Source organism: Protopterus annectens, chromosome 3.part0, assembly GCF_019279795.1.
Source record: "Protopterus annectens isolate FY-2018-M chromosome 3.part0, PAN1.0, whole genome shotgun sequence".
Lineage (NCBI taxonomy): Eukaryota > Metazoa > Chordata > Ceratodontiformes > Protopteridae > Protopterus > Protopterus annectens.
In genome coordinates, this window is record NC_056731.1 from 1,512,927,568 (window position 1) to 1,512,954,946 (window position 27,379).

At 41.6% G+C, this 27,379-nt stretch overlaps 1 protein-coding gene across 1 annotated transcript in view; it reads left to right on the forward strand.

Annotated features, from left to right (window-relative positions):
- Nucleotides 1-27,379, forward strand: part of TGS1 (trimethylguanosine synthase 1) — a 1,147,018-nt gene that overhangs the window by 685,875 nt on the left and 433,764 nt on the right. The window contains exon 10 of the mRNA XM_044065538.1: nt 25,455-25,598. Coding sequence (XP_043921473.1) covers nt 25,455-25,598 — 144 coding nt within the window. The remainder of the gene's footprint in view (nt 1-25,454; nt 25,599-27,379) is intronic.

The following is a 27,379-nucleotide window of genomic DNA, read 5'->3' on the forward strand; positions in this document are numbered from 1 at the left end:
TGCCTCCTGCCACTCAGATACTAACCACGGACACCTCGGATTATGCATGGGGAGCCCATTTTCTGGGCAAATGTATGCAGGGCCTTTGGACAAAGGATCAGGAGCACCTATATATCAATTTAAAGGAAATGTTAGCTGTTCAGAAAGCTCTGTGGGCCTTTAGGAATCTTCTGCAACCAGGACAACTACTGATACGAACAAACAATACCACAGTTATGTGGTACATAAACAAGCAAGGGGGATCTCATTCCTACCCGCTTTGCAGACTAGCCATGAATCTATGGAACACAGCTCTAGCTTGCAATCTGGACCTTCAAGTTCAATTTCTACCAGGAAAGCAAAACTTCCTGGCAGACAGTCTGAGCAGAAACCTTTCGGATCCGCACGAGTGGATGCTGAACACCAAAATATTCAGGATGATAACAGCAGTCTGGGGATGTCCTCACATAGACCTCTTTGCATCCCATCTCAATCATCAACTACAGAATTTTTGCACCAGGACTTTCCATAAACAAGCTTGGAAAGTGGATGCCCTATCATTCAGTTGGAGAAACCTCTCGGGATATGCCTTTCCGCCTCTTCCTCTTCTTCCACGGGTATTATTAAAGATAAAACAGGACAGGCCCAAGATGATTATCTTGCTGGCCCCAAATTGGCCTCGACAGTTTTGGTATCCAACTCTGAAAAACCTATGTTGGGAGCCCCCTTGGGTTTTACCACAGACTCCGAACCTTCTGTCCCAACATCAGGGTCAGGTTCTTCACTCCCATGTCAGAACTCTCAGCCTGGCGACCTGGTTAATCCAGGGTCTTTGATTCATTCTCTCCTACCCAAGCAGGTTATGGATGTCATTTTAGAAGCTAGACGTCCTAGCACTAGAAAATCTTATGCAGGAAAATATTTTGTTCCTGGATGCAGGCTCAGGATTCTGATCCTCTTCTTCGTAACATTCCTTTGATTTTACTTTATCTGACAGATCTCTTACATAAGGGTCTCTCTTTCTCTTCCATTAAGATTCATGCCTCTGCTATTTCCGCTCATTATAATACAGACCCTCCAATCTTTTCCAACCAGCTCATGAGACAGTTTCTCAGAGGAGCTAAGAACTTAAGGCCTCCTAGATCTCCTCCCATTCCTGCTTGGGATCTTAACTATGTTTTGGAAAAACTCACCTTACCTCCTTTTGAGCCTGCTGCCTCTTCTGACATCAAGTTTTTATCTTGGAAAACAGCCATCCTGTTAGCTCTGACCTCTGCCAGGAGAGTTTCAGAGTTGCAAGCTCTTATGGCTGTGGAACCTTATATTATTTTTCATCAAGACAGGGTTTCTTTAAGGACTAATCCTACATTCATGCCTAAGGTGGTTTCCAAAGTGGCTTTAAATCAAACTATTCACTTGCCAACCTTTTTCCCCACTCCTCAAAATAAAGGGGAAAGGATCTTACATTCCTTGGATGTACACAGACAACTACGTTTTTACCTGGACAGAACCAAGGACATCAGAAAATCAGAGCAATTGTTTGTTTCTTATGCTTCAAGTTCTCAAGGTAAAGCCATTTCAAAACAGACCATTTCTAAATGGATTGCTCATGGTATTAGATTTTGTTATTCACACCATGGAAAGCAAATCCCAGGGAGTATACGGACTCATTCCACCAGAGCTGCTGCCACTTCAGCTGCCTTCCTCAGGGGAGTTCCTACCAAAGACATTTTGGAGACTGCAACTTGGAGTTCAGTGCATACTTTTTCAAAGCACTACAATCTACCTCTCTACTCTAAGTCTAGGGCAGGCTTTGCTTCTGCAGTCTTGCAGGGCCTTTTAGCCACCCCTTCTACTTTATGACCACCTCCCTTTCTCTCTGCTTTGGGATTCTACCCTACAGTCATGACTGCAACAGTGAAACACGATGAACATAGTACAGTTGTGTACACTTACCATAAATGTAGATGTTCGAGTGTCTTCACTGTTGCAGTCTGGGTTTCCCTCCCTCCTGTCCCCTCTTATTTTTACCTTTGTATGGTTTCCTTTCTCACCATTCTTTTGAGGTGTATTTGCAAAGGTTATGTGACCTTACTCATTTTGAAACTCCTGACATCTGGGGCAAGAAAAACTGGAGAACATGGCTTCGGCTGTCAGCTTTGTACTCCTGGCGCTCTGACGTCAGGAGCATGGTTGAACAGCCGACGCCGGACCCAGACTTTGGGATTCTGGCCGACCGAGGACTGCCTGCCGGCAGGGGAGAACCCTGCAGTCATGACTGCAACAGTGAAGACACTCGAACATCTACATTTATGGTAAGTGTACACAACTGTACTTTCTAGCCTGTCTACGTCTTGGGTTACAGCCCTGTTGGATGAACTTATTGATTTGCTTTCCCGCTGGGCTTGGAAGGAACCGAATACCATTAAACCTATCTTGAAAAGACCTCACAAGTTCTTAGCCCTGCTGAAAGACAAACCCCACTGGAGCAAAGGAGTCCCGGTTGATGCTATGTTGGTGGTGGCAGCAGCCACCAAGAAAGAGCTAGCAGAACAGAGCTGTTCTGTTCATCCACCAAACAGGGAGTCCAGGGTGCTAGACAGGTACGGGAAGTGAGTATTTGCCTTGGAAACCGTTGCACTGAGGTATCTTAATGACCTAGCACACTTCAAAGCTTCAGAGAGATTTTACCAAATAGCTTTCAAATTCTCTGAGTCCATGTCCACAGAGGATTTCAAAAGAATGTCCTTGCAGTTGGCCACTCCTTTGTCTGTTTGAAATGATGAGGTTGATCTCTCACATGGCTGTAGGCACCTCACAAGTGGCTGGTTCAGTCATTGCCCTTGGGAGACATGCCTGGATTCAGTTGTGTGACTTTGCAGAGCCCTTTATGATGTCTTTTATCAACACCCCATTCGATGGTACCTCCTTATTTGGGCCGTCAGTGAAATAGATGTTTACCCCCAGCGAGCAAGATGGAAAGATCCTGTGTGCCATGGAAATCAAGTTCTGTACCCCCCATTGGACCATTTCCAGGAACTAGAGAGGTGGTAATAAAATTTGGTTCTGTAAATCTTTGGGACCTTTTCAGGATCCTTGCAGGGACATTTCCTCTAGAGACAGAGGAGGAAATTCTAATGGGCAATGTCACCCTAGAGGCAGAGGAGGCCCGCAGAACCAGGGGTTATGAGATTCTTTGCTGGACAGACCTTTTCAGTTCTCCTGAACTGCTGCTCGACTGGTCTGCTTTGTTAGGCAGTTGGGGGAAGAATATCCCTGCACTCAGAAGCCTGGGCAAATGTAACAAAACATACCTGTGGTCTAAAAATCATAACCAGAGGTTATTTCATTCCATTTTTCCAAATTCCCTTTCACAAAAAGAAGAAACTACCTGACGTACCACCAAGTCAGTTGGAGGCCACAACACAAGAAATTCAAAGGCTGCTCAACAAAAGTCATCCAACAGGTCCCACCAGAACAGATAGGATTCAGAACTTACTCGCGCTTCTTTTTAGTGCCCAAGAAAACAGGGGACCTCAGCTCAATCTTGGATCTAAGTAGTTTGAACCAGTATATATAGAAGTCAAAGTTCCAAATGGTCACGGCACAACCCATCCTACCTTTTCTTCACAAGGATGATTGGGTGTACTTGATAGATCTTCAGGATGCATACTATCACATCAAAATGTACAGGTGCTCCAGAAGACATTTATGCTTTTGGCTGGGAGCCAGTCTCTACCAATTCAGAGCCCTGCCCTTTGGACTTACCACAGCCCCCTGGGTGTTTTCCAAATGTATGACAGTGGTGGCTGCTCACCTGAGACTCAAATGATTCTGAGTGTTTCCTTATCTGAACAACTGGCTCCTCACTGTCCCTTCCAAGCATCTACTCCTGCACTCCAGGGACTATTTGCTCCAGATTTGCCAGTCTCTAGGAATAACAGTAAATTATGCCAAGTGAAATCGGGATACCAGTCCAGAGCCTGAAGTTCATTGGTACACTTCTGAATACAAACACGCAGATAGATTCACTACCACTTCATAGCATATCCACCTCAAAAATCAGGTTCATTTACTAAACTCCCATTCACCTCCTCCAGCAAAGTTTGTTCATCAAGTATTAGTCTCTGTGGCACCAGCCATTGTACTACTTCTCTTGGCATGCTTCTTTATGCATATCCTTCAATGAACTATAGCTGTCCAGTGGTCCATTCTACATCAATCCTGACATTTTCCAGTCAAACTAACTTCAGTTTGCAAACGGCACATCTATTGGTGGATTCAGTCAGATGACATTCGTCTAGGCAGACATTTTGTTTTGGCGACCCCCTTGGCCAAAGTGACAACAGACCCTTTCCAACTGGGGTGGGGTATTTCCTGGGAAGGATGGTCCAAGGCATGTCATCCCCCCAAGAGACCAATCTGCATATCAACATCCTAGAGATGAGAGCCATCCTATTTGTTGCAAGGCTTTTCAAGATGCTCTCCATATAGGAACAATTGCAGTTCAGACTGACAACATGTCTGTAGTCTGGTACATCAACAAACATGAGGGAACCCAATCTTATCCCCTCTGCAGAGAGGCCACAAGAGTGTGGGAATGGGTGATCTCATCAGACCGCTTTCTAGTTGCAGCACAAATTCTGAGGAAAGCCAGTGTGTTAGCAGACAAACTAAGCAGATCCATCTTGATGCCTCAAGTGTTATCTCAACCAGTCTGTGGCGGAAAGGTTGGGGCCAACCTTGCTGTGATCTTTTTGCGTCTCCTCACAACAAGTGCAGTAGGTACTTCACTCTAATCCCCCCTCAGGGGAGTCACAGAGATGCTCTAGTCCACTATTGGCCCTCCGATGTCCTTTATGCTCATCCTCCCTTTCCCTTAATACCAAAATTTCTGCAGAAAGCAAACAGGCTGAAGAGCTCAGTCATCCTCATTGCCCATTTCTGGCCTCGACAGGTGTGGTTCCCCTTCCTATGGCCTCACCTTCATTATTCTCCATGGATACTGGAGCCATCTCTCCTCTCTCACCCATCAGGAATTCAAGACCCTGATATCCAGGCTCTCAGACTAATCGCATGGTTCATCCACTTCCAGTAATAGTCAGACAGCCCAGGCTGTCTTCCCATGTACATACCATTATTTTGGCTTCTCATAATCTACTAAAAAGGTGTATAAAAGCAAATGGAAAAGATTCTCCCTTTGGGCTTTGACTAATGACCTTGATCCTTTCTCTGCACCAGTTTCTGTAGTACTTTAATTTTTGGCAGTCTAGAGCAAGTTTCGCTATGAGCAAACTTCAATTGACAGCAATTTCTGACTTTCACACAGGAAACAGAAATTATTCGTTGGCTTCATCCAAATTATGCAAATCATTCTTAAAGGGTATTTTTCTTCTCAGACCACCAATAAAAGATCCTTCACTTCCTTGGGATCTCACAGTTGTGCTGTAGCGTCCAACTCGGAAACCATTCGAACCTTCAGCTACAAATTAGATAAAATTCCTTTCATGGAAAACAGTCTTCTTAGTAGCCATTACTTTTGCTGCAAACTCTTTCCTCAAAAACACCTTACATTATTTTTCATAAAGATTAGGTTACCTGACTGACAAACCCTTCTTTTTTTTCTTCTTTTTTTACCTAAAGTGGCTTCTGAAAACAGCATTAATCAGTCCATTCACTTACCAGTCTTCTTTCCAAATTTCTTGAATAAAGGAGAGTACATGCTGCATCTCCTTGATGTACACAGTTACATTTTTGTCTTCAAAGAACAAAACAATTTAAAAAATCAGACCAACTCTTTGTCTCTCTTTTCACCAAGAAGGCTGGGTTTTCCAGTCTCAAAGTCAGTCTAGCCAAATGGATTACGGACTGTATTTCTTGGATTTATTTTCAAGAAGGCATGACCTTACCTAAACCTCCCAAAGCTTATTCAACCAGATCCACAGCTGCTTCATCTGCTTTTTGGTCAAGAACATCTATTGATATTTGCACTGCAGCCATGGTCCAATGCTCATTCCTCTTACTCATTACGAATCGGAAATTATCTCTAGAAACAGAGCTGCTGTGGTTTGGCACTACTCCAGATTATCTTTCCATGAGGACCACCCAAGATCAGTGTAGCTGGGGACTCTCTCCCATGAGTTGAGGAAGAATGGAATGGACAACATCATATTTAAAAGTTATGTACTTACCATAGCTAGGCATCTGTGTTGTCCATTTTCATTCTTTGTCAACTTCCCTCCCAACCATCCCACTTCCATAATTTCTGGAGAGACCTATAGGCTTATATCTGGAACCTACAGTTCCAGGTTTGAGCCCTTCCTTTCTCTGTCCGCTATACCTGTCTTTGTTAGCTGTAGGGTTCTATGGCAGCAATCTCAATCTGAAGTAACGGGGAGGGAATAATGCATTATGGATAGAGTGAGGAGTTTGAGAGGTGGATCCTAAGTCTGGAGTACATGGTCAAGTCAGATCCAAGGATTGGATCCAAACCCCTTTGAGAAAGAATGAAAATGGACAACACAGATGCCTAGTTATGGTGAGTACATAACTTCCAATTCATAACTACATCCGTAGTGTAACTGGCCTAGCCCTCCTTAAAAAGGGGAGGTAAGGTCAAAGGGTGGTACTGGCAAGGCAGAAATGGCTTCATAGCTTAGTTGCCTTGTAACTCCTATGGTCATTATTTTTCACAGGGATAGGTCCATGTCTGTAAGCCTGTCTTATGATGCAGCAACAAAAGCATTCTTAAGAATCTCTCTCATGTTTCTAATTGATGCCTTCTAAAGGCACAGTCCCTTGGTATTGTGGCTGAGGAGGCATCAAGCTTTAAAAAGAACCCACAGTTTATCAACCTCAGCACACAGCAGCACTGCTTGAGTTTCCGTCAGATTCTAGATATGTTTAGATAATTTTATTAAAATCTGTCACCTCCCCCATGAGACCCATAGCAGGGGAGATTGACGTATTCCTCTGTAAATTTGAAATGCTTTTTGTTCAGCAGAAACGGATCCATCTCATTTCACAGACAGTGACTGCTACCAAAATGGAGCCAGTATGCAAGTTTAACACAAATGTTGCAAATCAAATGGTCTTCCATCATATCTGTTTGTGTCCATTAAAAAATGGGCAGTGTAAGGGTTTGTAGCTATAACCAAAAAAAAAAAAATTCTGTGGATACCTGCAATAGTGTAAAGCAAAGGTGTAGCAAACATTATGGGTTTACATGTATTTTTACATCTTTATAGTGGGTCTGAATTCATTTATGCTGTTAGCTTCAAAGCATCAGCAAACTGTGAGATTTACTCCTTGAATCAATCCAGCTAAAAGCACTCCCATACCCCATGTGTGTTTCTGTTCAACACAACCTGACAGACAGCTGCTATTAACCCTATCACCGCACTGTACTGATCACATGTTGCCTTTATAAAGAAGTTTGAAAACAAGCTCTGAGTGTTAATGTATTGCCCTTTATTTTACTCCTGGTTATTCAAACACTGTTCAAGTCAAAGAATTTGATATTTACTCTCTCAGGTTTAGAGGCTCCATAACTACTAATTACTAACATAACTTTTCCCATAATAAAGATGAAGTGCTAGAGGTAGACAAAAACAAAATGAAAATCATATTTTCTAATCCACTTGATCAGCTTTGGATCATGAACTGCTTACAGTGTGATGTTAGGAAAGACAAAGTGCTTACCTATAAGATGTTGCTTGCTTTTGTGAAGCTTTTATTACAGATCCTAAAGGGATAATTGGATACTACTAAATGTATCTTCCATCTGCATAATAAAACTTACTTGTGACATAATCTGCATCCCTGAATCACACTGGTTAAAGCACAACAGTCTAAATAATGCATCTCTCACAAGTGAAATCTTAAATAAAGTACATTTGTGTAAGCTGAACTTATCATAACAGTAGATGTTCAAATGATTTCTGCTCCAGTGACATTAGTTATATGGGTTATATCCTGCCAAGGAAATAATGTCTGGCCAGCTTCCAAAGCTTCAGGGCACCTTCCACACACCCAAACTTTCAAGCAACTTGAGCTGAGCTGACTAAAAGCCCTTCAGAGCTTACCTTTGAGTAGAGAGAGGAAGGCTGAGCCTTGAAAGGACAATGCTAGGAACAACAAAAAATAAATACCCACACCCAGGTATGAAAAACACAGGGAGGGAGCGGCTACTGCAGCAGTGCTCATTTGAACATCTAATGTTAATGGTAACTTCATGTTGTACAACTGTACTGTGTTCTTTATATTTATCACTGCTGCAGTAGTCTTAGCTGTATGGGTAGATTGCCATAGCCAGCTATTTTTCGGAGGTGGAAGTGAAAGGGTCTAGGAGCCCTTGGAGAATAGCCCTAGCAAAGCTTGATCAAGGCTTAGAGAAGGAATCATGCTTATAGTGCTTTGTAGGAGTATATACAGAAAAACAAGTAGCAGCTTCTAGAATACTTATAGAAATATAACCCTGTCCAAAAAGTCATTGATGAAGCCAAGGCCCTGGTACAGTAAGCCTTGAACCCTACTTGGAATAGATTTGTTATGGTTAGTATAACAAAAGGTAATAGCCTTAGACAGCCATTTGGAAATAGTCTGTTTTGACACAGGTTTTCCCTTCCTACCTTCATAAGAAATGAGCAACTGATCTGAAGATCTGAAAGATTTAGTTCTGCCAAGACAGTACCCGAGTTGTCTGGGGGCATTCAAGGTGTGGAATATCCCTTCTGCTTCATTTTTTGGTTCTGAAAAAGAAACAGATGCATAGCTTGGCTGAAAGTAAACTCAGATACCATTTTAGGCATAAAAGATATATTAGTTCCTGTCCCTCTCGAAAGTGAAATATGGTTGACTCGCCATAAGAGTTTGCAACTCATATACCCTTCTTGGAGAGCTCAGAGCTGTCAGTAAAGCTGTTTTCTGTGTTAAGAACCTCAAGTCAGCCATGTTAGCTGGTTCAAATGGAGCAAGTGTTAGCCTCTAACACAAAATTAGGATCTCAAAAGGGGCCACCAGTTTTCTAGGAGGTCTCTTATGCAAAAGCACTTTCAAGAACTTTTTGACATTAGTCTGTATTGAAAGAGTAGGATCCATGGGCAGACGTACTGAAATGGTGTGTAAATGAACTTTGATAGGAGAATAAGAAAAGCCATAGGATAGTAACTCGCACAAATATTATAAAACTAGAGAGCAGCTAGCCCTGAATGAGTGCTGATTATGTTGTTGGCACCAAGTAGAAAACCTTTTTCCATTTGCAAATTTATGATTTTCTAGTAACAGGCTTTCTCGCCTCAATTAGTACGTTGTGCATGTCCTCAGAAAACAAGAACCTAAAAGGAATTAAGACCCATTCAACCAGGCAGTTAACTGAAAGATTCTTGTCCCTTTGAAAAAGATTCCTCAAAGATGAGCAAGTCATGTAAATACAGAAAAATGCAGATACCCTGTAGCCTGCAACAAGCTATAATTAGAGCTATAGACTTTGCTGAACTATCTTGGTGCAGTGGATAGTCCAAAGGGTAAGGCAGCAAACTTAAAATGTGATCCAGATGCACAAAACCTTAAATGCCTGAAGTTTGGATGAATAGGAATGTAATGATAAACATCTTTTAAGTGTAGTGCTATCAAGAAACCTGAAGGAAGAAGTTGAGGCAACAGGTTGTGAAGTGACATAATTTTTAATTTGGGCACCGACATAAACATGTTTAGGAAAGAAATATCCTGAACTGATCTCCAAGCATTTTATTTATTTGGGGCTAGGAACATCCTTCAGTAAAACCCCTTCTCCACCTGAGAAGGTGGAGCTGGTTGCATCACTCCTTTGGTGCAGCATGTGATGAAGAATGGGTGGAAACAATACAGTCTGATCTGCAGGATGAGGAATTTCCTTCTACTGACATCTGTAAACCTGATAAATGATTTTCAGAACTCATTCATCTGAAACAATCTGTTGCCAAAGATTGATCAAATGTGCAGCAGAAGGGCTAAACACTAAATCTCTATCCAAGCGAGAATATAAAATCTTGTTTTTACATCATCTGGGAAGTTCTGAGAATGTAGCCAAGCAAACTTCCTTAAAATAGTACCAGAGGCCATAGCCCTGGAAGAAGTATCAATGGGGTCATACACATACTGTGAACAATGAGTAGTTACTTGTGCAGTTGAAGAAAATAAGTTATTTTAAGCAGATTTTTCTTCACAAGAAGAAACTATAGATGAGACATTCCTTGTACCTTGAGAGTTTGTCAGAACAACATACGAGCCTGACAATCATACCTCTCAACTTTCCTGAATTTCACAATGTCCAGATTTTTTCCTCATATTTTTGGTCTGTTCCTCATAAAATTTGTGGTCTTCTGGCAAAAATCACTGGGATGATCTGAGAAGGATTGAACACCAAATACTGACATCCTTTTGAGTTTCAGACTTCAAATCGTGCAGAAAATGTATGTTAACACAATCCCTGTTACTCTAGCAACTTTCTAAATTTATAAGAGCTTTGTTTGCGTCTTTCAGCTTTTCCCGGTTAGGGGTTGCCACAGCGGAACTCCGGTCCGCTAATGATTGGCAGTAGATTTTTTTACGTACTGGCTTGCCGGGCCTAACGCACAACCTTCAACGAAGGAACGCCCATTCACGCATGTCTCTACACAGAAGACGCTCTAACTGAGAATCGAATGGGCAACGTCTAACTGTGAGGCGACAACACTACCGCAGCACCACCACCGCAGTATAAGAGGAATATTTAAAATCTGTCCCTATTTTTGGGCCTTGTCCTCCCTCCATTTTGTCAGGCTTTGTCCAGATTTCTTGCACTAAGAAGTTGAGAGGTATGCTGACAATCTGAAACTCTGGAAATTAAAGTTGCAGAAGAATACTCCTTTTTTTCCCATGCCTATCAATACATTTTCCATCCTTATTAGAAGGAGTACGATTAGAATTAACCAAGTGCTTAGCAGCAGTGGAATCAACTAAGGATGCAGCTGCTGGGTCAGGTATAGGAACAGCATATAAAAAATGAAAAGACTGAGGAACTTTATCCCACCTGCCTTTTTAGAGACGACTGTCAGGTAAATTTACAGGCAGTAAGACACGCATCCTCTAAAGCAAACTGGACAGGAAGAACAGTGTAGGTTCTGAAGATCCTTCTGTAACAACTCTTAGTATTTTCTGAGGGACTGCGAAACCTCAGTACTCTATCACTGAAAACACTGGGACATGTTAGCAATGGTCACAGAGAAAGAGAACCCCCCACAGGGACAATCAGAAACGAAGTCTGAATCAAAAATCTGAGGACAAAATCCTGAATCTGCTGAACAATAGGTGCAGGTACCCCACAACAATCGAAGCCAACCAGTCTCAGAATGAAATAAACATCTTTATTCAGTAAAGAAAGTAGATTCAGAATCCTGAGTCTCATCATGAAAGGAAGAATCCTTTTTCATTTACCAGAAACTAGTTTACAAGGAGGATCAATAGCCTGAATTAAACCCTGAGCTAGTCCTAGTAAACTACTGTGCAAAAAAATTTGAGGAGGGGTAGATACATGCTTGATTTTCTGTTTCTTTTTGACAGGAGACATTGGGCCAACAGTGTTAATAGCAGCTGCTGCTTCCTCAGAGATGGGCACAGCATTCTGACACAACAGGGAAACCTTTCCTGTTCCTTCTTCTGGGACCAACAAGAGTAGGCTATACCTTACTCACTGAGGGGACTTCAACAACTCCAAATGACGTGGCTAACCCCTGTTCCATAGTGGCTATAGGTGCTACACCAAACAGATTTGGGGTAAAAGATGAGTGGTCTGAGGTACAAGTGGCTGCAACAGAGTCACCCACCTACCTACAGCTGAGGAAAATTGCTAGCTTGCTGTGGTGGTAAAGGCTGTTTGCTTTACTTTTTCTTTTGTGACTGGAAGGAGGACCGACCCTGGGACCAGTAGTTTATTTCATGGTCAAGCCAAAAATGGTACCTCTTTCTGGGGTAAGACTACCAGCCCATTTCAAATTACCTTTTTTGACAGAAAAAACACAGTAAATGAATTTTAAAACATTATGGCAACCCCACAATGGAAAACAAACACAATTTCTCCACAGGAAATATTTTTCAGTTAGTATACATTGCTTTTAAACTGACAGAAAGAAACGAGTGCTGCATTTAAAAGAATGTTGGTCCTGAGAGTCCATTAAATAAAAACATTCCAAGTTTTAAAACAACTTTCCTGAAGAGGAAAGTAACAAAACTTTATCAAAAATTAAGAAAATGGAAGCTTGTTCCTCAGTTAACTGCCAAGCAAAGAAAAATACAAGCAGACCTTTGATCCTCAGTAGCCTCTGATGAGCATACTGTTTGGCAGCATTAAAGCTCTGAAAGGCTTTGCACCCAAACTTGTCTTTTAGTCAGCTTGAGCTACTTGACAGTTTGTGAGCATTGAAGGTTCCCTGAAGCTTTGGAGGCTGGCTGACCATTAATATCCCTGGCAGGGTATAATCCATGTAGCTGCCTCAGCAATTTGTCACCTAATTGGAGACTTTTCATATGGAAATTATTCTTCAGAGATTTTTAGATACCTCATAGGTTTGCAGAGATGTTCAATCTACTAACCCTATAATCCCTGAGCTATTTGAGTGATATAATGGAACCTTAAGTGTGTATCTTAATATAAAGTGTGCTTAACCAGGCATATTATGTTGTCCAGTTACCATATAAAAGGCTTGACAAATATCCACTACTATAAAAAACTTTATCCACCTTCCCCCCCCCTTTAGTTCTTACCTTTCATGTTTTCTTTGTTTCTGTTTATAGTACTTGTAAGAGATGAAATTTAGCCGTGAGCATTGTAAATGTTAAGATACTTGCACCCCTTGCTGTACACGTATATAACTTGATGCACAAAATCTGTTACTCCTGTGCATGTGTAAGTTTTAGCATTCTTTCAGTTGACAGTTCTCCCTTTATTTACATACAGCTTAGTATTAGAAGTTAAGAGCAAGACTGCATGTGGGAGTACTCATATCTGTATTTGTTAACTGGGGTGTGCATTGTTTCACATGGACCCCTTTTTATCTGCCTCATCTTAGGAGCACCTTGTGGTTAAATGTCACACAGAAGGCAAATTGAGATTGACTACAGATGTCCGTTTAACAGCTCGTAGCCTTAATCATTTGTGCAAAATGCCATACTATGCATCATCTGGAAGATTTTTCAAGAGCTGTTATTAATCCACTGATGGCATATAATCAGAAATATTTAATATATGTGGCTGTTATGTCTTATGTAGTTTTAAAAATTATATAGGTCATAGTTTTATAAAAACATTGATTTTCTTCATTCTAATGGGACAAACATTACCAATTTTGACACCATACATTTTACAGTCATTTATAGAGAATTATGAAGAGTAGTACTTAACATTACAACATTATTAGGAGGTGAAAAGCTGTATGATTTGAAAAAGCAAAAGTTGCTAAGCCATCAGTGTCAGTTACGACAGTGCACCTACCCAGATTTGTAAGATTGTTCATCAGTAGGTAATTTTAAGACAGGACAACAGGTGTACATATTTCCTTTTTATTTTTTATGTGAATAAATACATTTAACACAAAGCAAAATAATCTTCATGGACATTTTATTGGCATGTACAGAGCTTTTTTTTTTAATTTTATATCATTCCTGAGCAAATGCAGTCTTCGAGTGTTCTTGGGATTGCTCATCAGGTAATGAATTATTTTGTAACTTGTTTTTGTGATTTTGAATAAAATGCACAGGAGAGAGAAGTGAAAACTTATTCAGAGTAATTGTGTTTCTCAGGATTCAGATGCAGATTACATAATGTAAATGAAGGTGGACACCAACAGCCTGTATAAAACTGTGAAGTAAGGCTGATTTCTGAGGGTGAAGTTTATAGGGATTGCAGGTCTGTCCACACCAGTTAAGGCATTCCCAAGTCCTAGTCACTCTGAAAAATCTACTCTGCATTGCCTCAGAAAATATGCTTTTTTCCACTGCATCACCCTGTCAGCATATTCCTCCATCCATCAGAAAGTAAGTCAGATGCACTTTTAGAAATTTCAAAGTCCTGCCTTCCTTACCATGCACACCAACCTCTCAGTACAGCCAGATACAACTGTGTTGTTATTCAGTAACTATATGCCATCCTCACGGACACCAACCTTACTTTTCATGGTTTTGGTTCGAAGTACATCTTGTGGAATACTACTACACAAGTACATGTTGTTTTACATGCAAAACCAGTGAGACAGTAATATTTGTTAATAGCTAATGATCATAAACATAGGATTATGATTTCTAAAGTGCACGATATATTAATATATATATATATATATATGTGTATATATATATATATATATATATATATATATATATATATATATATATATATATAGTGGTATGTGTACTACAAATCATAATGCACATGTTCCTCTCCAGTGATTTTGAGTTGCACAGGCAGTGTGTATTGCATATACCCTTAAAAGAAATATAGAGGAATTATCACTTGCTATTGTGGGCAGCTGTCCGGCAGTCCACTGTGTCCCTCCCAAGTATCATTCTTTAGTGATTGTCTGTTTTTGTGTGTCATACACCTTTATTTATGTGATTGGTCACCTATGCAGAAAGTTGCATGGAAGAAGTCTGCTTGTCTACCTAGAGGTGACATTAAACCACTCTCCATCTGTTCAGTTCACTTGGTGTAAGATGCACTAGCTGACTGCCCTGACAATGCATTACATCATTCAGTCATTCTCTAGGTACCAAATGATGGATAATTGAGATCATGGGGGAGGACCTGGAGTTGTATCATTCCACTGTATCATAGGAAGGACTTGGAGTCTATCATTCCACTGTGTCATAGGGAGGACCTGGAGTCTGTCACTCCACTGTGTCATAGGGACGACCTGGAGTCTATCATTCCACTATGTCATAGGGATGACCTGGATTTTATTGTTCCACTGTGTCATAGGGAGGACCCAAAGTCTGTCATTCCACTGTGTCATAGGGAAGACCTAGAGTCTGTCATTCCACTGTATCATAGGGAGGGCCTAGAATCTGGCATTCTACTGTGTAGGCAGAGCTCATTTCTAATAAACCTGTGTTTCGTGGAAGACTCTACAACTTATACATCTATAATTTATTTCTTCTTTTTTGGTTGCTGAGTCCTTGGGAGGTAAAAGACACTTAATTCCTTGTTGTGTAGGCAGAGTTCTTAAAAACATCCTATATGTGGTAGAAGATGATGATTTTCAAACCTGTACAACACACATACCTGCAGGCAAGCTTGAGGACTACAAAGTGACCTGCAGCATCTCTTCAGTATGTGGTATGGTACTGGAACACCCACAGAAAACCCACGCAGACACAAGAAGTACATGTACACATTCCTCTAGATGGCATCCTATTTGGGAACACAGCTGAGTAACAGAGCAGTGAGACAGCACTGCTGGCATCCTCAGATATACCCTTCTGATGGTTGGTCATAGTGGCCTAGTAAGGACAGACATAACATTTCCATTGCCACCATGAGTGTACTTTTTGCTTGCTTTGCCCAATGTTCTTTAAATCTGGTTGTTTATGTACAGAGTATCATTGGGGCAATTCTCCTTCATAAATTGTGCTAATATTTGGACCACATGCAAACACACATGCACAAAATTACTGTACAGAACTTGGACTGCATATAATGTTAATGATTTACGCTGTCCAGTTGGATCAGTATATGGATTATTTACATTTTATGTAGTTTTTTGGGGTTTTTTTTGGGGGGGAGTAAATGAATAAATCCTATTTTTGATTTAAGTGATGAATGAATGCCTCCTCAGAGTACTGATATTCTAGGACGTGTACAGTTTCACGTTATTACTAAGAACTTTCTGAATCTCTAAGAGTCTTAAATATATATATTTTGGATATATATATTTTGGTGAAAACTGATACAAGTATTTGTCTTTCTGTTCCTGTAATTTCACACAAGTTTGAATGTTAGCACATAATTACTAAATTCCTGCCTTGCTTTAAAACAGTCATTTGATGGATTCTAGCAGAAGACAATTTGACTGTTAAAATGTCTTCACTTTTTGACTTTTCTCTGAAGTGACTTTCCTTTTTAATATTGTCTTCAGAGTGACATGAATTTCATTTCTGCTGCTTCTAGAAGGTAACTGAATAACACGTCTGTCACTCTCATGAAATTATAGAAACTCATTAATCTGTTGCTTGTTTGGATATTTTCCAAGCAATTCCACAGACACTTCTCACCTATTGGGGATAAGTATGTTTCACATGATGTTCATCGTGCATACAGCTGCAGTCATTACAGATGGGTTCTCCTGCCGTCAGGTGGGTCCTCGGTCGGCCGAATTCCAAAGTCTAGGTCCGGCGTCGGTTGTTGTTGCTTTCTTCCCTGACGTCAGTGCGACAGGGGTATATAAGACACAGCCGACGCCATTTTCTTCAGTCTTTTTTTGCCGCGCGGTGCCCGAAGCAGAAGCAGTTCGCAAGTGCCGGTCGGCCAGCTCCTGAAATTACGTAAATTTGGAAACCGAAGTCTTCTTTAAAGCTTAGTACCCGTTGAAACTTTTCTTGCCTCAGACCGATGTCAGACAAAGTTAACAATTGTATTTCTTGTGGGAAGCAAATACCGCATAAGGATTTCCATTCCCTCTGTATTCCTTGTTTAGGCCCAGACCACGACGTCTCCGGCTGTTGCTTTTGTGATACTTTTAATAAACGCACTATTAAGCGTCGGGTGGAGTTCGCCCAGCACTTTTTTGGTAAAGCTTTTAACTATAAAATGTCATCGGAGACTCCGACTACAGTTTTGTCCAAAAACCGCAAGGACAAAGACCGACACGCGAGGTCCGCGGTCTCCACCAACACCATGCCAAAACCGGCTACATGTGGTCCGGTTCTCAGTGAGGTGCCTACGCAGCCCGTGACTACCAACGACACTTCTCTGGCGGTGTCCTCTGTAACCGAGACCGCAGGTTCCTCGGCCCGCACCCTGACTACAGCTACTGAAGCCACTGTGAGTGTTGAGCCTCTTAATGTGGACAGGTCTACTTCCACCCATGGTGTCTTCAGACCTTCTTCCTTTTCCATCAAGGCCTTTACCTTCCCTCTGTATTCCTTGTTTAGGCCCAGACCACGACGTCTCCGGCTGTTGCTTTTGTGATACTTTTAATAAACGCACTATTAAGCGTCGGGTGGAGTTCGCCCAGCACTTTTTAATGCTGTTGAACACTTCAATACAACTTTCCTAAAACTGCTAGATAGTTTTGCCCCCATAAAAACCAAAAGAATAAGTAACAAAATCACCCCCTGGCTAACAAAAAACACAAAAACCACTATGCGACTCAGAGACAAAACATGGTCTCGCTACCAAAGAAACAAAACTCCTACCACCCTTAATGAATTCAAAACACTTCGCAATAGAGTTAAAAAGCTTATCACAATTGATAAACAGAATTATTTCTCCTTACTACAAAACAACCACAAAACCAATCCACAAAAATTCTGGAAAGGCATCACTACCCTCCTAAAACCTGGCTCAACAGAAAACCCAAGCCCAGACCCAAATGCACAAGATATAGATCTGGCTACCCAATTCAATTCATTTTTCATAGACTCTATTTCCAAACTAACCTCATCCTTCTCTAATAACACCTCACCCCCTACTACTGCAACTTCCCTATCATCACCCCCTTCATCTCCAGCCTCCCAACTCCCATCATTCTCCCTAAAACCCATTCCTACTTCTACCATAAGAAAACTCCTCCAAAAGCTAAAACCATGCTCCAATGCCCCCGATAACATTCCATCATCCTTCCTCAACATAGCTGCCGAAGCCATTGCCTTCCCCATCAGCATCCTAATCAATCGCTGTATCCAAGAAGGTCTTGTACTCAAACTCTGGAAAAGGGCTTTCATCATTCCCCTGCACAAAGGAGGCAATAATAACAATATTACTAACTTTCGTCCCATCGCCATCCTCTCTCCTATATCAAAACTTCTAGAGAAATGTATCCATCTTCAACTCCTTCCCTATCTCTTAGAAAACAGCTTACTAACTTCCACACAACATGGATTCAGACCAGGTCACAGTACCATGACTGCCCTCCTTTCCTTCCTGGAAACTGTAAATAAAGACAGAGATTCTGGCTCCACTGTATCTACCCTCTTTCTTGACCTGTCTAAGGCCTTTGATACTATCTCTCACAACCTTCTCCTTACTAAACTGTATAACTTAAACCTATCCCCTTCCTCTCTCAATTGGTTCACCAGCTATCTCTCTCACAGACAACAAGCTGTCAAGTGGAAAAAAGCCATCTCCACTTTCCTTAACACACCCACTGGTGTCCCCCAAGGATCCATCTTGGGCCCTCTCCTTTTCAATATATTCATCAACGATTTTTTCCATTCAATTCCCCAGGCTAAACTTATTCAATATGCAGATGATTCTACAATTATCTGTGCAGCCAGATCCATCCCCACTCTTTTACATCTAACTCAAGATGCCTTCTCTACCACAGAACAGTGGATGAAGGACAATCATCTAGCACTCAATGCATCAAAAACCAAACTTATGGTATTTACCCCCTCAAAACCACAACCTTTGATAGTACACTATTCTCCATCACTAGCCAAAATAATACACCTCTCGAACTAGTATCTGAAACCAAACTACTAGGAGTCCAGATTGATGACCAGCTTAGATTCAAAAGCCACCTATTACTAAACATAAAAACCCACCAGAAACTTCGGCATGCTGTACCGTAACAATAAATTCCTCACTACATCTACAAAGATCACTCTTGCTACTACATTTCTCATCCCTCTCTCCTGTATGGTGCCCTCTCCTAACAAACCTACAATCATCTCTCAAAGTAAACTGTCCTCCTGTTATAATAAGATTGCCAAATTTGCCACCAGCCACAAATCATCTACCCATCACTGTACATCTCTGCACAAACTCAATTGGCTAGAGCTTCCTCACTATCTCTCATATACTCAGCTCACTTTTGCTCACAAACTAATTTTTCAACCCTCACTCTGTCCCTCTCTCAACTCTACCTTTAAAATGCACATGCCACAAAGACTCCTAAGATCTAATAATCAAAACCTAATAGAACTGTACAAACCCCTTCACTCTCCAGGACAAAACCTCCTATCCTATGCCCTGGCATATGGAACTCACTTCCTCCCTCTATCCGTACCACCACCAACCTCCCTGCCTTTAAAAAATCACTCCACTCATATTTAACATCCTCATGGGAATGCTCCTGCACCCACCCCTCATAGCCTATTCCTCACCTCTTACAAACAACCATATCATATATTACGAAACACCAATTTAGCCAACTGTAACAACATCTTATCATTTAACAATCCCTACAATTCCACTCATGGAACTATATATTTACACAACAGCAATGCTTGCTCCTATTCAGAACTTAACTCAAGGATCTTTATTTCATCTACTTGTATCTTAATTTTCCTACAAAATAAAACCCATAACTTATCACTGTAACTGCTTAACCTTTGTTTTGTTTTTCTCTGTAACCCACAAATGATTTAAATTTTAAACTGCTGTAATCCTTTTGTTACCATTGTTTAAAGATTTGTCTCTAATCTACAAATGATTGAAATTGTAAACTAATGTAATCTTTTTGTAATGTTTGTTTTGGAGCTTTTCTCCCCAGGACTCCATTGAAAATGGGTTCTTTTTGGCCCAATGGACTATCCTGGTAAACCAACTGCAAATAAATAAATAAAATAAATAAATTACTCTTATCAGGGGTTCCCAACAACCACCGGACAAGAGACCCAGAGTGGAGGAAGAATCTCCCTCTTCTGACCAGGGCTCCATTATTTCAGAACATTCTGATGAAGAGGAGCATTCATATTCCCCATTTGAAGATTCTGATGCAGAACAGTCCATTCCTTCTGTATCCCCCCCAGAGGATTTCTCATTCGGGAAACCTTGCATACCTTGAGGGAACACTTCCATTGGGAAGGCCAGGATTTTTCAGATTCAAAGAAAAGGCTTAGGGAATTTTTCCTGCTACCTCAGCACAGACCTCTGGCGATACCTCCTGTCTTGGACATACTTGATGTTTATTCGGAGGCTTGCCTTAATCCGGATTCCCTGCCTCCAGCCCCAGTCAAGCCTGATAGTAGGTACTACAGAGTTCCTAACTCACACCGATTTCTTTACAAAAGCCATAATGCTGACCCAGAAACCATTTCTCAGGGCCCCAAGGGAATGAAGGCCTCTACTGCTAAGAATCCTTTACCTTCCGAAAGAGAGTCTAGATCCTTAGAAAGGTGGGGAAAAAAGGTATATACCTCGGCCACTCTAGCCATGAGGGCCTTAAATTGTCAGTTCCATATGCTTAAATATCAGCAGTTTCTGTTATCACAATTAAAGAATAAAATGTCACAACCTGAACAACCAGATCTAAAGGAGTTGCAGGATATGATGCATAGTGCAGAACAAGTGGGTAAGCACACCTTACAATGTGGTTATGATGCTCTAGAGGCCTCAAGTAGAGCTGCAGTTACAGGATCAGTCATTCGTAGACATGCCTGGCTTAGGGAACAAACCATGCCTGATCATGCCAAAGCTAAATTACTAGATACTCCTTTACAAAAGGATGTATTATTTGGTATTAATGCTGAGGAAATACTAAGGAAAATGGAAGAAAAAGCTAAATCTATGCAAACTGTTAAGGCTTTTCTACGGGTACAACCACCACATTTTAGCAGAAATTGGCCTTCAAAAAAACTGGTCCTTTCCAGCCACGGACAAGCCCCAAAGAGGTAGATACAGACGCGCAAGGGGCGGAGGACATTCTCAAGGATCATATAGAGGCAGACAATGGCAATCTCCAGCATCAAGAGGTGGCGAAGACAGTGCACAGCAATACAGAAAACAAACCCAATGACTTTCCCCTTTCCATGCCAAGCAAGGCTCAAGTGGCAGCACCCTTGGGAGGAAAGCTGGCATTATTTTCAAAAAATTGGCATATTGTCACAATAGACAAATGGATCCTGGACATTATAAACAGAGGCTACAGATTTCATTTTCACACTCTTCCAAAAATGAGAGGCATGCCGAACCTGTCACACAATCAAAGGGCAGAGGCTCAAATACAAATTTCAAAGCTCATGGACATGAAAGCTATTCAAGAGGTGCCTACTCGTGAACAAGGTCAAGGTTTTTATTCCAGACTATTCCTGGTACCAAGGAAGGGAACCGATTGGAGACCCATTTTGGACTTATCCATCCTAAACACATTTCTACTTGTACCAAAATTCAGGATGCTCACCTTACAGCAGCTTCTTCCCATGCTGGGCAAGGGGTCTTGGCTGGTAACATTGGACCTCAAGGAGGCATACCTGCATGTCCCAATCAGACAAAGCTGCAGAAGATACTTCAGATTTCTTGCAGGTTCAATCCACTATCAATTCTCTGCATTGCCCTTTGGCTTATCTACTGCGCCCAGAGTATTCACGAAATGCCTGGCATCAGTAATTGCCTACTGCAGACTTCAAGGGATACAAATATACCCTTATTTGGATGACTGCTTGATCCAAGCGGACAGCAAACACATACTTCTGGAACATCTGGCTTATGTAACACAGTTATTGAATTCTCTGGGATACACAGTCAACAAAGAGAAATCCAGGCTAACACCATCTCAGAAAATAATTTTCCTGGGTGCCAACGTGGACACAAGCACCCAGATGGCCTATCTTATGCCAGAAAAACAGGGGCAACTAACTCAGTACTTCAAGATACTAGCAAATTGTACCAGGCTAACTGCAAGGAAAATCCTGCAGGCTCTGGGATTCATGGCATCTTGCATACTTCTAATCCCATGTGCAAAGTTGCATATGAGGAAACTTCAATGGTACCTAAAAAACCTATGGTCTCAACACAGCCACAGTTTGGAAACTATAATACCACTAATTCCATGTTTGCAAAAGAAATTTCTATGGTGGGCTCAAGCATGCCAAACAAACGTAGGTCTACCATTCTGCAAACCTCAATCAAATCAAGTCATCACATCAGACGCCTCAGACTACGCCTGGGGGGCACACGACAGACAGGTGCATTCAGGGCAAATGGTCCCAAAAGGAAAAGCACCTTCACATCAATCAAAAGGAAATGCTAGCAGTGATAAATGCAATTACAGCTTTCAAGTACCTCCTGCATCCAGGGCAACTATTAATAAGAACAGACAACACCACAGTAATGTGGTACATAAACAAACAAGGAGGAACACATTCATACCCCCTGTGCAGGCTGGCCATGTCACTTTGGAACAGGGCTCTGGAATGGCAAATCGAGCTTCAAGCACAGTACGTGCTAGGTATGGAAAACACGCTGGCAGACAATCTAAGCAGAAATATGACAGACCCTCACGAATGGAAGTTGCATCCTCAAGTGTTTACAAAGATAATCCAAGCCTGGGGAAGGCCAGACATAGATATCTTTGCCTCCCACAAAAATCACCAATTGACAAAATTCTGCTCAAGGACATATCATCCAAAGGCCTGGAAAGTGGACGCCCTTTCTTTCAGTTGGGCAGCACGGACAGTTTACACCTTCCCACCTCTTCCTCTACTGCCCAAGGTGCTTTTGAAAGCAAGAGCAGACAGACCAAAGATGATACTGATTGCTCCAGACTGGCCAAGACAACACTGGTACCCACTCCTGAGGAGCCTAACACATTCTCCTCCCTGGACCCTACCTCTAATGCCTCTTCTCCTGACTCAGCACAGCTACAAAACTCTTCACAGTCAGCTGAAAACACTCAATCTGGCTGCATGGAAAATTCCTTAACACCACAACAGACCCTACTCTCCAAGGAGGTACAGGATGTCATTTTGGAAGCCAGAAGGCCATCTACTAGAAAAGCTTACTCCGCAAAATGGAAAAGGTTTTGCACTTGGAATGAGAAAAAGGACCAGGATCCTAGAAAACTGAATTTGCCTCAGATATTACAGTATCTAACTGAGCTGCTGAACAGTGGACTTTCATTCTCCTCCATCAAAATCCATGCCTCAGCCATTTCTTCAGAATACAACACTGATCCACCCTTATTCTCTCACCCACTCTTAAGACAGTTCCTCAGAGGGGCTAAGAATATAAGACCTCCAAGGAAACAACCAATCCCAGCCTGGGATCTTAATTACATTCTAGAAAAATTAACATTACCTCCTTTTGAACCAGCTGCCTCAACAAATTTGCAATATTTGTCCTGGAAAACAGCTTTCCTTCTGGCTATTACCTCAGCTCGTAGGGTCTCGGAATTACAAGCCGTCATGGCTGTGCAGCCCTTTCTCATCTTCCATCAGGACAGGGTTTCCCTATTAACCATCTCGTCATTTATGCTTAAGGTAGTATCCAGGGTAGCTTTAAATCAGGCCATACACTTACCTACCTTTTACCCCAATCCTCAAAACAAAGGGGAAAGGCTGCTACATTCCTTAGACATCCATAGACAGCTGCGTTACTATTTGGACAGAACAAAGCCGTTCAGGAAATCAGAACAACTCTTTGTGTCCTATGCTGTAGGAGCTCAAGGGAAGCCAATTTCCAAACAGACAATTTCAAAATGGATAGGCCACTGCATGCTTTTGTTACTCCTTTCATGGTAAATCTGTGCCTGCAGGCATCAGATCCCACTCCACAAGGGCCACAGCTACCTCTGCAGCCTTCCTCAGAGGAGTTCCTACCAAAGATATTTTGGAGGCAGCCACTTGGAGTTCGGTGCATACCTTCACTAAACACTACCACCTACCTTTATACTCCAAAACAAGAGCAGGCTTTGCCACTGCTGTGTTGCAGGGCATTCTGGCTCCTCCTAATTCCACCTAGTGCCTACCACCCTGTGCGTAGCTTTGGGATTCTACCCATCTGTAATGACTGCAGCTGTATGCACGATGAACATAGTACAGTTTTGTACCCACCATAAATGTAGATGTTCGAGTGCTAATACAGCTGCAGTCCAGGTTTCCCTCCCTCCTTCCCCTCTTGGTACAGGCCTAGTGGCTAACTCCTCCTCATACAACCTGTTTGGGTTATCCTTCTATGGTGTATTTGCTTGCAACTACTGAATTTTGATTATATTGCATTGCATGACTATACGTAGATATATAAATTATGTATTGCCTTCCTTCTGGGGGCACCTGACATCTGGGGCAAGAAAGACTGAAGAAAATGGCGTTGGCTGTGTCTTATATACCCCTGTCGCACTGACGTCAGGGAAGAAAGCGACAACAACCGACGCCGGACCTAGACTTTGGAATTCGGCCGACCGAGGACCCGCCTGACGGCAGGAGAACCCATTTGTAATGACTGCAGCTGTATTAGCACTCGAACATCTACATTTATGGTAGGTACAAAACTGTACTTTCTTCTACCACATGGAGCTTTATTAACACCCTTCGCTGTACCCTGTTTTGTGTGCCCTTGTTCATTACTTATTTATACTTTTAAGAAAATCAGTATTTGTTTAATGGTGGATGTGGAGACATTGGCATACAGTTTCCCATCACTGGAGTGCTTTTATAGCAGTAAGCCTAGTTTACACAGAAATTGAATACTCGGCTGTCCAGTGGTTTGACTTGATATTTACGGCTAGTGCCATAATATCTCACATTCCTCTGCAGTGCTGTGATCATAGTTAAAATCTAGGAAACATGACAATCATTTATATGTAATTCTTAGTAATTTTATAACTTGCTGTTGATAAACCAGCTGCCTATATCTGTCTGGAGGTCACTGCCATTTGTATTTTATCCTTAAGAAGTATTGTCCAAGTGTTAGCAGAACAGCAGATGCTGACATCCAGTTGTATATCTGACTATCTTGGCTGTATACCCTTTCAATAGGAGGCAGACTGATGCATGGTAATTTTTAATGTTCACGTTTCTCATACTCTACAGGGTTTGTTTATACACTTCTAAAGCATATCATCTCACCTTCCTGAATGTGTGTGTAAAATGGGTTGTTTAAAGGTGTAGCAGAATTGTGTGACTTGTTTGACTTAAAGAAAACAATGGTGAGTAATTGTATTATTTAATTTCTTTTGTGGATTTTTAATTAAAATGAAAAAAGTACAGCAATTTATCAGCCCACCTGCTGTCAGTATCTGGTTTATAACTAAACTGATGGAACATTCATATTGGCTTTATCCCATAAAGATTCTGGAAGGAAATTAAGGCTTTTATATCCTTCCACATGTATAAGACATGGTTGTTCCGTTTTGGTGAATGGCAACATGAAACCATGTGAGCTGCAAACCTGTATGTACTTATGACTATGAAATGTACATGGTCTGGATAACTGGATTAAATGATTGTCAGCAGAACAGTTGATTGTGAAATGTTACCATTGATTCACAGACTTTGTCTTTCTTTCTCTCTCTCTCTCATATATGTAGAGGGTTGGTTTTCTGTGACACCAGAAAAAATTGCAAAGCACATTGCTCTGCGCGTCAGGAGGTGTGCAGGATGCGACATTGTAGTGGATGCATTTTGTGGAGTTGGAGGAAATGCAATTCAGTTTGCACTAATGGGAAAAAGAGGTAAGGATCAAATGAAGTTAATTATTTTATCTTGCATTTTTAGCCTGCTGCCTTTTTTTAGAGATAATTTCTTCCAAAAGCAGTATGTGTTTTGGAATAATTTTAGATAAAGAAGCGGTATTGGGGTCCTGCAGTGATAAGTTATGTCATGTCTTTCGGCTTTTCCCAGTTAGATGTCGCCACAGCGGAACTCCGGTCTGCTCATGATTGGCGGTGGATTTTTACAGTGCCAAGTTGACAGCCCGACTGCTAACCTTCAAAGAAGGCACACCCATTCACGCACGCAATCTACCTGCATGTCTTTAAACGTCACTCGACCGCGGGGAAGACATGCAGACTCCAGACAGAAAGTGCTCCAGCCGAGAATTAAATGGGAGAACCTCTTGCTGTGAGGCAACAACGCTAACCGCTGCACCGATAAGTTATGTGACTGGGTTTATTTTCTGTACGAGTTATAAGTAGCATTTTCTTAAGAAGACCCCTGCTGTGGGTCTTGTATACATGCTACTAGCCAGTGCATGCCATGATGTCACATTTTTTTGCTTATGTGGGCCTAAGTCCTCAGTAGCCAGTTATTTTTTTTATTATGGCCACATCTCAAATTTTGACCACATCCTTCATGTGTTTAAAAAGTCCTTCATTCTCTGGAAAATGTTTACAGAATTACTATTTGACTGTCAAATTACTAGTTCAGATCTGCACCAGCAATGGCTTTACTGTCTTTGGGAGGAACATGAGCTATATAGCCCAGCTAGTTCAGTTGGTAGAGCATGAGACTCTTAATCACAGGGTCATGGGTTTGAACCTTATACTGGGCAAATATGTTTTTTTGTATTTTTTTTTAATACCCACACTAAGAAATAGGCTCCTGGCCCTGAAAATTGTAAATTTACCCCCCGGTCTGGCCCCCATTTCCCTTATGGCCAGAGGCTATCATAAGAAAAGTATTATCCTAACCCCCCCTTTATAAATCCTTAGTTACCTCCCTACTGTGCACATCTAGCAGTTGGCAATAGGCTTGTATACAAGGACATTAGCTCCTCAGACGTTTACATCATGGAGAAGTGAGCAAGTCAGAAGAATATATGAACAACTGCTGCATTTTTCCTCTTTTGAAGTTGTGGAATAGGGGGGTCCGTATCTGGTCTGTGTCTTTTCAAAAGTAGCAAACTCTGCATGTTAGTTTGTTGGCCATTCTGGTGAGTGAGGTTCTGCTTTGTTTTGCTTTACTGCAGGGAGGCCGGAAAGGTGCAGTGGATGCATCCTCCATCTCATGACGCACACAAATTTCTATACACGTTTCTGCCATTTCCACACCTCCACACATTATTCAGGGAATAAATATCAGACCTAAGTCTTGTGGCCATCTAGTGTGTGAGGATGTAACTTCAAGCATCTCAGCTCACAGGCCATGAAGGCGATTCAAATGCTGAAAGGCTAAGTTTATCATTTAATTATCGATAAAGTACAGTCTTAAAGGCACAAGGCTGATCATCCCTGCTTCTTTACATAAAGGTCCCATGCTGATAGCATTGGTGGCAGCATGTATGGGTTATGTTGGTGTTGCAAAAATTAAAGCACTTGTGAGAGAAAATATTTATTTCCCCTAAAATGGGTGGACAGCAGTGTAGAAATCATGCTGATAAACTATTTTGCGTGCCACTGATATGCCCTTGGGTCGAAAGTGATGCAGTATTTTTCACTGGTTGCAGTTCTGTCTCAAGTATATGGATCATCTAGAGTTTGACACCTGTTATCAGGCTAGTGAGTGGTGGATAATC